General features: G+C 41.5%; 1 protein-coding gene across 3 annotated transcripts in view; it reads left to right on the top strand.

The window, feature by feature from the left end:
- The window catches only part of LOC127453635 (DENN domain-containing protein 4B-like), a 49,969-nt gene that overhangs the window by 5,712 nt on the left and 31,076 nt on the right, over window positions 1-13,181 (top strand). For all 3 annotated transcript variants that reach the window (XM_051720176.1, XM_051720175.1, XM_051720177.1), the window contains exons 2-6: window positions 6,406-6,720; window positions 6,862-7,114; window positions 10,220-10,289; window positions 11,056-11,225; window positions 11,905-12,146. In XM_051720176.1, the coding sequence (XP_051576136.1) occupies window positions 6,425-6,720; window positions 6,862-7,114; window positions 10,220-10,289; window positions 11,056-11,225; window positions 11,905-12,146 (1,031 nt within the window). In that variant the 5' untranslated portion in view covers window positions 6,406-6,424. The remainder of the gene's footprint in view (window positions 1-6,405; window positions 6,721-6,861; window positions 7,115-10,219; window positions 10,290-11,055; window positions 11,226-11,904; window positions 12,147-13,181) is intronic.

The following is a 13,181-nucleotide window of genomic DNA, read 5'->3' on the forward strand; positions in this document are numbered from 1 at the left end:
ATCTGTTCACTTCAGTGTGTCATCAGACAGCGTGTGCTGGATCTGATGCTCTTCATGTGTGTGTTGTGTATTTCATCAGTGTCCATTTGAAAACTGTGTTGTTTTTTTTATAGAGGTTTACGCTGTCGTCTTCCTGTTTCCTGTTTGTGCAATTAAACCGCAGCTCAAACTGTCACACCTTCAGTTCTTTAGTTTCACCTCAATATTATTCACATAAATATCATCGCACATACCTGACTGAAAGTGAATTAGGTCTTATGCATGCTTAAATGCAAAATACGAGCCATCTGACAATAATGATTTAATACAGAATAAAAACTATTGCTAAAATGTCACGTAGATGGTCTAGAGGTCGACTGATATTAGATTTTGCTGACACAGATAACTTATGTGTTGAATGAAAGCAGGTAATTGATTATCGGACAGTAGTTTTTAATATCAATATATTGCATGTGTCTTTCCTTACTTTGACGGGGCGGCCCAGACATGACAGATATGTAGCCTCATTATAAAGCCCTACATGTAAGCATTCACTAAATTATGTTTTTATCCTATATATTCACCAGATGAAGAGTTTTGTATGTTTCACTAGATGACGTCACTATGTAACACAGTTTTGGTTCCTGGGTAGTAAGTGTTATTTCCTAATTGCTTATGCCTCAGAAGTATAGAAAATGGCTATTATTCCCCACAAACTTTGCTTTTATGACCAGGACAGTGATATTTTGAAATGTACCTATTTCCAATGAGAAAACGGGCAGATTTGTGTCTTTATGTTCACATAATGTCAGAAAAAACCAACATATGAATCCAAAATCCTTCTTTATCTGTGGTCTGATGAAGACACCGGCTTTGACCTTTGCCCCAGACAGCTTAGGGAAGAAGTCTTGAAGGTACTTGAAGGCTGCCGACTCCTTATCTAGAGCTCTGACAAATTGTTTCATAAAGCCCAATTTGATGTGCAGTGGTGGCATCAGCACCTTCCGGGGGTCCACCAGTGGCTCCCACTTGACGTTGTTCCTCCCCACAGAGAACTCGGTCCACTGTGGCCAGTCCCGCCTGTGGTAGTGCGCCTTGGTGTCCCTGCTGTCCCAAAGGCAAAGATAGACCCATCAGGAATGCCACCATTCTGAAGTCTCCTTTGACCTCCCAGCTGTACTCATCATACTTCAAGGCGTCCAGCAAGGTCTTGATGCTGTTGTAATCCTCTTTGAGGTGCACCGAGTGAGTCAGGGGAAGAGACGGGTACTTGTTAACATTATGGACCAGCACAGCTTTGAATATTACTTTAGTATAAATACATGTTCATTTGGATTCATATGTTGTTTTTTTCTGACTTTATGTGAACAAAAACACACATTCACCCGTTTTCTCATTGGAAATAGGTACATTTCAAAATATCACTGTCCTGGTCACAAAAGCAAAGTTTGTGGGGAATAATAGCCATTTTCTATACTTTTGAGGCATAAGCAATTAGGAAATAACACTTACTACCCAGGAACCAAAAAAATTTAAATATTTGTTACACCACCAGAGGCCTATGTGCTGGCACGTTTCAATTAGGTTAGGGTTAGTGTCACGCACGATTGATTAGTGTCACTGATGATTATTGATATATATCTGATTTATTTTATTTCAGATACAGTGGCAAGAAAAAGTATGTAAACCCTTTGGAATTAGTTGGTTTTCTGTATTAATTATTCATAAAATGTGATCTCATCTTCGTCAAAGTCACAAATATAGACAAACACAATGTGTTTAAACTAACAACACACACACAATTATAATCTTTCATGTCTTTATTGAACACATCCCATAAAACATTCACAGTGTGTGGAAAAAGTGAATCCCTAGGCTAAAGATGACAACAAAAGCTAATTAGAGTCAGGAGTTGGCAAACCTGGCATCCAATTAATGAAACGAGATTGGAGGTGTGGGTTAGAGCTACTTTGACTTATAAAAAGCACTCAAAGATTTTGAGTTTGCTATTCACAAGAAGCATCTGCTGACGTGGACTATGCCTCGCCAAAATGGCCTACATTCAAGAATTGTTGCTTTGCATAAAGCTGGAAATGGTTACAAAGTTATCTCAAAGATCTTAGATATTCATCTGTCCACAGTTAGACAAATTGTCTATAAATGGAGATGATTTAGTACTATAGGTACTCTCACTAGAAGTGGCCGTCCAGCAATGATGACTCAAAGGGAACACCGCAGAATGCTCAGTGAGGTATAGAAGAACTCTAGAGTGACAGATAAAGACTTGAAGGAATCATTGTAACTGATTAACATCTCTGTTCATGAGTCTACTATACAGAAAACATTAAACAGGTATGGTGTTCATGGCAGGACATCACAAAGGAAGCCGCTGCTTTCCAATAAAGACATTACTGCATGCCTGAAGTTTGACAAAGATCACCTTGACACTCCACAGCACTACTGGGAAAATGTTTTGTGGACTGATGAAACTAAGGTTTAATTGTTTGGGAAGAACACACAGCACTACGTATGGCGTAAAAAGGGAACCACATACCAACATGAAAACATCATCCCAACGGTGAAGTACGGTGGAGGGAGCATCATGATTTGGGGCTGCTTTGCTGCTTCAAGAGAGCCGTTCACACCAGATATCCTCAGAATATGTCTGAGCTGAAGCAATTCTGTAAGGAAGAATGATCCAAAATTCCTTCTGAACGTTGTGTAGGTCTAATCCGCAGCTACAGTAAACGCTTGGTTGAGGTTACTGCTGCCACAGGAGGTTATTAAATCCTAGGGTTCACTTACTTTTTCCACAGCACTTTGAATGTTTAATGGGATGTGTTCTATAAAGACATGAAAGATTATAATTCTTTGTGTGTTGTTCTTTTAAGCACTTTGGGTTCGTCTATATTTGTGACTTTGACAAAGATGAGATCACATTTTATGACCAGCTAATTCAAAAGGGTTCACATACTTTTTCTTGCCACTGTATAAATTGGGTTGCTCATTGCACGATAGTCTTTATCTTTTCAAAGTTTTTTCAAAACATAACTCTGGTGGGGCCTGGGTAGCTCAGTGGTAAAATACACTGGCTACCACCCCTGGAGTTCGCTAGCTCGCTAGTTCAAATCCCAGGGCGTGCTGAGTGACTCCAGCCAGGTCTCCTAAGCAACCAAATTGGCCCGGTTGCTAGGGAGGGTAGAGTCACATGGGGTGACCTCCTCGTGGTCGCTATAATGTGGTTCGTTCTCGGTGGCGCGTGTGGTGAGTTGAGCGTGGTTGCTGCGGTGGATGGTGTGAAGCCTCCATACGCACTGTCTCCGTGGCAACGCGCTCAACAAGCCACGTGATAAGATGCGCGGGTTGACTGTCTCAGACGCGGAGGCAACTGGGATTCATCCTCCGCCACCCGGACTGAGGTGAATCACTATGTGACCACGAGGACTTAAAAAGCACACTGGGAATTGGGCATTCCAAATTGGGAGAAAAAGGGGAAAAAATAAAAAAAAACAAAAAACAAAACTTTGGTAAAGTGTAAGTGGCAGGGTAAATTAAAGGGGGTCACACACCTGACGCATCTGGTGGACGTGCGTTCTAAAACTCGAAACAGTAATTTTCTACGAAGGTATGCGCACACCGCCAACACTCACCGTCAAAATTCTGAAGTGCCACGGAGCGCAACTCGCATAGTTTTTCATTAAATTCGACCCAAATCATTATCAAAGGACAAACATTATTTACTCTATTATCACTGAATGATATATTGTGTATGTTTATCTTTCATAGAGTCTACACAATATATTTTCAGTTACAAATGTGTTTTTGAGGTATGATAGACCTACAGTATTCAAGGCTACATACAGAGAAATTGCATAATAAACGTCGCCATTTCTAATCATTCAGTTTGTGTAGTTCCACCAGTTTCATACATTCAATTGCAAACTCATCAACAACACTTTGTTCATTCTTGAAGAAGTACAAAAAAACATCATAACTTTGGACTGCCATCTGCTTCGCCGCATCAGCTTCTTCAGTAAATGTTATATCGCCCTCTTGTGGTCTCCCAACACTATTACGCCAGACTGTTAAACAGAAGGCCAACTGAGTGAATTGGAAAGCATGCAATATTAGGCTTCAAATTTAAATGTCGGCTAATTTTAATATATCGATACCTCAAAAATATATAGATAAAATTACATGCCGATCAATAATCAATATATCGAAACACTTGATTATCTAATGAAAATGACAACATGCATTAAAATGTGTATATAAATATGGACGTGACAACGATTATTTATATTTCACCTCCAGAGGCTGCGGTCATCTTTAGAATTGTCACTGTGCCATCCACTGGGAAATCGGCTAATTATTATCGTCGTGGACCTCTAATATGGTGACCCAAAATCGTATGTTATTAGTCTCATCCTGAGATGACACATTCTCAGACTGTGTCCCACTGAACAGATGAAGCTGCACTGAGGACTAGACTTTATCCAGATAGTTAAAAGTCTGACTACTTGAGGCAGATATCTTACTTGTCTGTGAGGTTTTTGTGCTTATCATGCAAAGAGAAAAACGCTTTACCATGAGACTGTTGTGATCACTGACTGTCCCTGTATTATTTCTATCGTGTCATTGGTAACCCAGATACATTCAAGTACATGCGTAAGTACAGCAGGAAGGGATGTCCGGTCTTGAACCAGTTACCTTGCCTACCGCAGTGTGTTTGTAGATGGGAAATCCCTGAACATGAGTGTGAACATCACCTGACTCCTGCACAATGACCTTTGACCCCTGTGTGGATGTGTTGTGTGATATGAGCTGCTGTCTCTTTCTCCTCTGAGAAGCTAATTTCTCAAACTCTGTTGGGAGAGTAAATCATCATCTTTACTGGTGTATATCATTGTGTTATGCACACAATATAGTAGCTACACAACAAGAAAAATAATAAATGCATATTATATGGTCCTGGATGCTGGTCAGTCAAAACAGTGTTAAAATAACAAGGGCTTTGGTGTAAAAGGACCACAGAAAGTGACAAAATTGCCCCAGATATTTAAAGGGGGCAAAAAATGCCTCTGTAGCGAATTCATGTGTTATCTACGGAGCCCCTAAGAGGACAGGGCAGGAATAAAAAAATAAATAAATAGTTTTACGTTCCCTCGCAATACGTTTTGAGTCCCTCGCGATACGTTTTGCGTCCCCTCACAGTAAGTTTTGAGTCCCCTCGCAATACGTTTTGCGTCCCCTCGCAATACGTTTTGAGTCCCTCGCAATACGTTTTGCGTTCCCTCGCAGTACGTTTTGCGTTCCCTCGCAATACGTTTTGAGTCCCCTCGCAGTACGTTTTGCGTCCCCTCGCAGTACGTTTTGCGTCCCCTCGCAGTACGTTTTGCGTCCCCTCGCAGTACGTTTTGCGTCCCCTCGCAATACGTTTTGCGTCTCCCCTCGCAGTACGTTTTGCGTCTCCCCTCGCAGTACGTTTTGCGTCCCCTCGCAGTACGTTTTGCGTCTCCCCTCGCAATACGTTTTGAGTTCCCTCGCAATACGTTTTGAGTCCCCCGCAGTACGTTTCGAGTCCCCCGCAGTACGTTTTGAGTTCCCTCGTAATACGTTTTGCGTCCCCCGCAATAAGTTTTGAGTCCCCCGCAGTACGTTTTGAGTCCCCTCGCAGTACGTTTTGAGTCCCCTCGCAGTACGTTTTGCATCCCCTCGCAATACGTTTTGCGTCTCCCCTCGCAATACGTTTTGCGTCTCCCCTCGCAATACGTTTTGCGTCTCCCCTCGCAATACGTTTTGAGTCCCCTCGCAATAAGTTTTGAGTCCCTCGCAATAAGTTTCTAATTATAAAAATATTTACTTTTTTATTATTTACTTTGTCTCAAAGAAATTGGTTAGTCATAATTTATTTTAATCATTTAAATATGTACTTTAATTTTTTTTTTGCTTTTGCGGATAGTTAATTAGACACATTTGTTTGATACAAGTATATGTTTACACTTCCAGCCCTAAAAAATAACACATTACAATGTTAGTGTTTTATTAAAGCAATACTGCATTTAAGGTTGGGTTGTATTGTGAATATAGTCACTCCCTTCTGCTGTGACTATTTTTACAATATAAAAAATAACTTCTCGTATCCTGCTGCTTAAATAAGGTTCTGTTTTGTTTATTAACTTTTTTGTAAAAAAATAAATAAATAAATAAATAATGTCTATACTTGAGATTAAAAAATAAAATATAAAATTGAAATAATGCAGGGCAGAATGTAAAAAGTGATTTACAACTTCAGTATCTTCTGGTTATTCACAATCTTTTTTCTTTTTTTATCAGAAAAGGTACCAGTGATAAATAAAATATTCTTCATACATGTAGATTAAAGTGTGTGTGTGTGTGTGTGTGTGTGTGTGTGTGTGAATACAGTGGCGTTTAGACCGGCATTATGACAGAAGAGAGATGCCCTCAGCTGGTGGATTATTTTGTGGTGGCGGGTCTCGCGGGTGACTCATCTGCACTGGATGATGACGGTCAGCAGAGGGGCGGGCGAGCACTTCAGCCTGTCACAGATTTGGCCGTGATCGCCAGCGGTCTCGGTGAGGAAGTTCCCGAAGGCTTCACCTGCATTGAGAAGACTCAAGGAGGACATTCGGCTGAACTGAGCGCTGGACTGCTCAACAACACACACATGTACTTGTGCTACAGGAGAGGGCACGACAAACCGCCCATCATAGAACTCGGGTGAGACATTCACCCACTAAACATTCAGTCTGTCTGACCTCATGATACAACTCACATCATGATTCACACAGTACGATTCGACATATCATGATTCATCACAATATCTTCACTGTTTTTTTATTGGGTTTGTGTTTATTTCAGTGTTCTGTACGAGGGGAAAGATCCGGTCCGTTCAGGATGGCAGGTGATCGAGACGACCCCGTACAGCCGCTCTGCCAGTCTGAGTTCTGCCGGTCCCACGACCCACCGCACGTTCCTGATGTACCGCAGAGCGCCGGACTCACAGGCGCTGAACACACTCGGTGTCACCGAGATCTCACTGCTCATGCCCAGCAAGGGCGAGACGGCGCCACACACATACTGTAGAGTGGACAAAAACCTCAACACGGGAATGGTGCAGAACTCACTCATTCATTCATATACTCATTCATTCACTAAATTACACATACATTAATTTACTCACAACTGTTGTAGAGTGAACAAGAACTTTAATACATGCATGGTGAAGAGCTCACTCATTGATTAATTGACTAGTTAATTCCTTCATTCACTAAATTACACAATTATTACTCGTTTATAAATCACTCAATGGACTAGGACCTAAATACATTGCAGATATGCTTGTTGAATATAAACTGACCTCTCAGATCATTAGGATCAAGTCAGTTCCAAGGGTTCACTCAAAACAAGGTGAGACAGCGTTTAGCTGTCACCCGCAGCTGGCACCAGATTCCAGAAGAGGTCAGATGTGCTCCAACTGTAGCCACATTCAAAACCAGACTGGAATCACTTCTGTTTAACTGTGTATTTATTCACTGAACACCGCTGCACTTACTGACAGTAAAGGCTTCTTTCTGGCAACTCGACCATGCAGCTCATTTTTGTTCAAGTATCGTCGTATTGTGCTCCTTGAAACAACCACACCGTCTTTTTCCAGAGCAGCCTGTATTTCTCCTGAGGTTACCTGTGGGTTTTTCTTTGTATCCTGAACAATTCTTCTGGCAGTTGTGGCTGAAATCTTTCTTGGTCTACCTGACCTCGGCTTGGTATCAAGAGATCCCCGAATTATCCACTTTTAATAAGTGATTGAACAGTACTGACTGGCATTTTCAAGGCTTCGGATATCTTTTTATATCCTTTTCCATCTTTATAAAGTTCCATTACCTTGTTACGCAGGTCTTTTGACAGTTCTTTTCTGCTCCCCATGGCTCAGTATCTAGCCTGCTCAGTGCATCCACGTGAGAGCTAACAAACTCATTGACTATTTATACACAGACACTAATTGCAATTTAAAAAGCCACAGGTGTGGGAAATTAACCTTTAATTGCCATTTAAACCTGTGTGTGTCACCTTGTGTGTCTGTAACAAGGCCAAACATTCAAGGGTGTGTAAACTTTTGATCAGGGCCATTTGGGTGATTTCTGTTATCATTATGATTTAAAAAGGAGCCAAACAACTATGTGATAATAAATGGCTTCATATGATCACTATCCTTAAATAAAAGTTTTTTTGCATGATCAGTCACATTTTCAAAATCAATGCCAAAATTTCACAATTTCTGCCAGGGTATGCAAACTTTTGAGCACAACTGTATATTTATATACAGTACTGTGCAAAAGTTTTAGGCACATAAGATGTTTCACAAAAGCATTTGTCTTCAGATTTATATCTTCAGCTTTAGTGTGTCAATAGGAAATATAAATGTTAGACTCCCAAACATTATTTTTGCAAATAGAAAAGATTAGAATAGAAGAACAGGGAGCCCTGCAACAGATGTCATGGCCCCCACAGAGACCCCCACTGAACATCGAGTCAGTCTGAGATTACATAAAGAGACAGAAGCAATTGAGACAGACTAAATAGATAGAAGAACAGGGAGCCCTGCAACAGATGTCATGGCCCCCACAGACCCCCCACTGAACATCGAGTCAGTCTGAGATTACATAAAGAGACAGAAGCAATTGAGACAGACTAAATAGATAGAAGAACAGGGAGCCCTGCAACAGATGTCATGGCCCCCACAGAGCCCCCCACTGAACATCATGTCAGTCTGAGATTACATAAAGAGACAGAAGCAATTGAGACAGAATAAATAGATAGAAGAACAGGGAGCCCTGCAACAGATGTCATGGCCCCCACAGAGCCCCCACTGAACATCATGTCAGTCTGAGATTACATAAAGAGACAGAAGCAATTGAGACAGAATAAATAGATAGAAGAACAGGGAGCCCTGCAACAGATGTCATGGCCCCCACAGAGCCCCCACTGAACATCGAGTCAGTCTGAGATTACATAAAGAGACAGAAGCAATTGAGACATCTGAAATAGATAGAAAAACTGTGTCCAGGTGTATCTAGGAGAATTGGGGCTGTTTTAAAGGTAAAGGTGGTCACACTGAATATTAATTTAGATTTTTTATGTTTACTGGACTTTGTATGACATTAAGTGATAAATGAAAACTATTTATGGCATTATTTTTGAAGACATCCTCACTATGCAACATTTTTCACAAGTGCCTAAAACTTTTGTACAGTACTGTGTGTGTGTGTGTGTGTGTGTGTGTGTGTGTGTGTGTGTGTGTATATATATACACACACCGATCAGCCACCACATTAAAACCACCTGCCTAAAATTGTGTAGGTCCCCCTCGTGCCGCCAAAACAGCGCCAACCCACATCTCAGAATAGCAATCTGACATGCTGTTCTTCAATTGTACAGAGCGGAGTTACTGTAGACTTTGTCAGTTCAAACCAGCCCATCTGGCACCAGCAATCATGCCACGCTCCAAATCACTGAGATCACATTTTTCCCCATTCTGATGGTTGATGTGAACATTAACCGAAGCTCCTGAACCGTATCTGCATGATTTAATGCACTGCTGCCACATGATTGGCTGATCAGATAATCACATGGATGATTGCTGGTGCCAGACGGGCTGGTTTGAGTATTTCTGGGATTTTCACACACAACAGTCTCTAGAATTTACTCCGAATGGTGCCAAAAACAAAAAACATCCAGTGAGCGGCAGTTCTGTGGATGGAAACACCTTGTTGATGAGAGAGGTCAACAGAGAATGACCAGACTGGTTTGAACTGATAAAGTCTACAGTAACTCAGATAACCACTCTGTACAATTGTGGCGAGAAGAATAGTATTTCACGAGGGGGACCTACACAATATTAGGCAGGTGCTTTTAATGTTGTGGCTGATCGGTGTGTGTGTGTGTATATATATATATATATACAGTATATTTATCTTTTGTGCATTCTTTTTCTTTGCATTTCTACAATGACATTGGTAATTGAGAACTTATTTTGCATGATGCTGTATCTACGTTGCTAGTTGTTACTGCAAAATAAGACATTTTACTGAGTGCACCTTTAATACCTCATTCATTCATTCATTCATTCATTTCTGCTCTTATTTCTCTTATTTTGTTTTTCTCTCTGTTATTTTGTTTAATCGTCTCTGTGTGTGTTGTGTTGTGTTGTGTTGTGTAGTGGGGTCCGGCGCTGTATCTCTGCTACAAGCGTTCAGTGGCTAAAGCAAACGCTCTAGTGTACGAGGCAGGTAAGTGACACACACTCACACATACATACACACTCACACACACACTCACTCTCTCACACACACTCACACACACACTCTCACACACACACACACTCACTCTCTCACACTCTCACTCACACACACACACATACACACACACAGTCACACACAAACAGACACAAACACACACACACACACAAACAAACATACACACAGTCACACACACAGTCACTCTCTCACACACACACTCACTCTCACTCTCTCACTCTCACACACACACACACACACACTCACTCTCTCACTCTCACACACACACACTCACTCTCTCACACTCTCACTCACACACACACACACATACACACACACAGTCACACACAAACAGACACAAACACACACACACACACACACAAACAAACATACACACAGTCACACACACAGTCACTCTCTCACACACACTCACACACACACTCACACACACACTCACTCTCACACTCTCTCTCTCACACACACACACTCTCTCACACACACACACACACACACACACTCACTCTCACTCTCACACACACACACACACAGTCACACACAAACAGACACAAACACACAAACAAACATATACACACACACAAACAAACATACACACAGTCACACACACACAAACACACAGACACACAAACACACACACAGTCACATATACACAAACACACACACACAGTCACACACACACACAAACACACACACACACTGGATAGAATGTACATGGAGTTGTAGTGTTTGTGTGTTTGTTCAGGTCTGATCAGTCGATATCCTGAGGAAGATTTCGAATCGTTTCCTCTGCCCGACTCTGTCCCCGTCTTCTGTCTGCCGATGGGCGTTACATTGGAGAGCTGGCCGCTCAATACCAAATACCAGCTGCCCGTCTTCTCCACGTTTGTGCTGACCAGCGCCTCTGGAGATAAGGTCTGTCTGCATGAAGTCTGAAGCGAAGTTGTCATAGTTATGATGCAAGCTTGTGTTTGTAACCCATACGTGGGAATTTAGCGATGGATGTTTAGCCACTGTATTTGTTTTTCATGAGGGCAGTATGGAAATATGAACACATTTGTCACAGACAACAGCTTAACAAACGGGAAAGGTGGCATATGCAGTGTTACTGAACCTTAGTGCATCTCTTTGAGTGGGTAAAGGGACAGTATTATTGTACAAGAGGTTTGCACTGCTTTGGCTGTGCTGCGACACCTCGGACAACCTTATTTGTCAATGACCCTCAACTGAGATGCATTAACAAAAGCCGGATTTTAATTGGATTTCAAACCACTTACGAATAGAAATGTGCCGGTATTCAATAAAACGGTATACCGCAATAATGAACATGCATGATATTGTAATCATGGGCACTTCAAATACCGTGATAAGATATAGATAACCTGTTAGCCAAATTGTTTAGATTTTTCTGAACACACCATAGCGTCATTTCCATTGACACTCTAACACACGGGTTGGCAACCTATGGCACTAGTGCCACCACTGACACGTGAGGAACAGGGAGGGAGAGAGAGAGAGAGTATGTGTATTATTCATATGAAGTCCCTGGAAATCTTGAAGTCCTGTCACCTGTCTAATGTTCTCTGTGTGTCAGGTGTACGGTGCTGCAATCCAGTTCTACGAGGCGTACCCGCGTGAGTGTCTGTCTGAGAGACAGTGTGTGCGTCTGGGGCTGCTCAGCGTGGTCGACCGGCGACCCATCACCAACCGCAGCGTTCAGGTGAAGAAGAGTGTGTGTGTGCTGTCACACTGGCCATTCTTCAGTGTCTTCCAGAAGTTTCTCACGTTCATCTACAGATACTCCATCTCAGGACCTCATGTGCTGCCGCTGGAGAAGTGAGTGAGACGACTGTTTGAACAATTCATTCGTCTTCAACCAAAAGTGAAATGAGTAATTTCACCCCAGAACCATTCACACTGAGCGCGGCATGAATTATTTGGCAGAGCCGTGAAGACTTCACAAACCTCAAAGAAAATAAATCCACATGCTTCAGTTGAAAATAAATGTTGGCACACTTCTGGAATATTATTTACATTTACATTTAGTCATTTAGCAGATGCTTTTATCCAAAGCGACTTACAAATGAGACACATAGCAAGCAATTTGTCATACAAAGTTTAACAACATCTGCAGTTTAGGACTGCCAAGTTCTGACAGTGGCTGAAGTAGTAAAGATGTTATAAAATAACAGTAGTAATAATATTAAAGCTGTTCTATTTAAAATGGTGCTAGGTAGGGATAACATCTATATAGTCAATGTATTAAAGCAATATTACAGGTTCAACATAAGATAAAGGTGCTGTTAGCGATTTTGCCGTTCTGGAATTTCCACGAGCTAAGCCGGTGGATTAGCCACGGCCCCTTCCAAAACCTTGCACACCAAAAATATACCATAGAGACCAACACCGAGCAGAAGACCGCCATTCCATGGTTGTCAAAAACAACAGTGGCAAAATAGCGCCCTCAACTGACAACTGTTATGAACAACATGGCATAAAAATGGCATTAAGCCTCAATAATTCTCTGATACTACAAAACTATGAGAACGAGCAAAATGATTGACAGGCTGAAAGCGTCAGAGACCGCAGACACATGTTTGTTTGCTGTTTACAGAGTCTAGAGCTGTCACAGAGACCGGAAACGTTGATTTCCACAAAAATGTAATTTCAACTCGTCCCTCCTTTTTCTTTATAAAAGCACAAATGTGTGTTCCAGTGAGACACTTACAATGGAAGTCAATGGGGTCAAATTTTGGAGGTTTAAAGGCAGAAATGTGACGCTTATAATTTTATAAAAGCACTTACATTAATTCTTCTGATTTAATCACAGTAAAATCATGTTAACACACATATTGTTTATGTCTTGTGTCT

Source organism: Myxocyprinus asiaticus, chromosome 16 (genome assembly GCF_019703515.2).
Source record: "Myxocyprinus asiaticus isolate MX2 ecotype Aquarium Trade chromosome 16, UBuf_Myxa_2, whole genome shotgun sequence".
NCBI lineage: Eukaryota > Metazoa > Chordata > Actinopteri > Cypriniformes > Catostomidae > Myxocyprinus > Myxocyprinus asiaticus.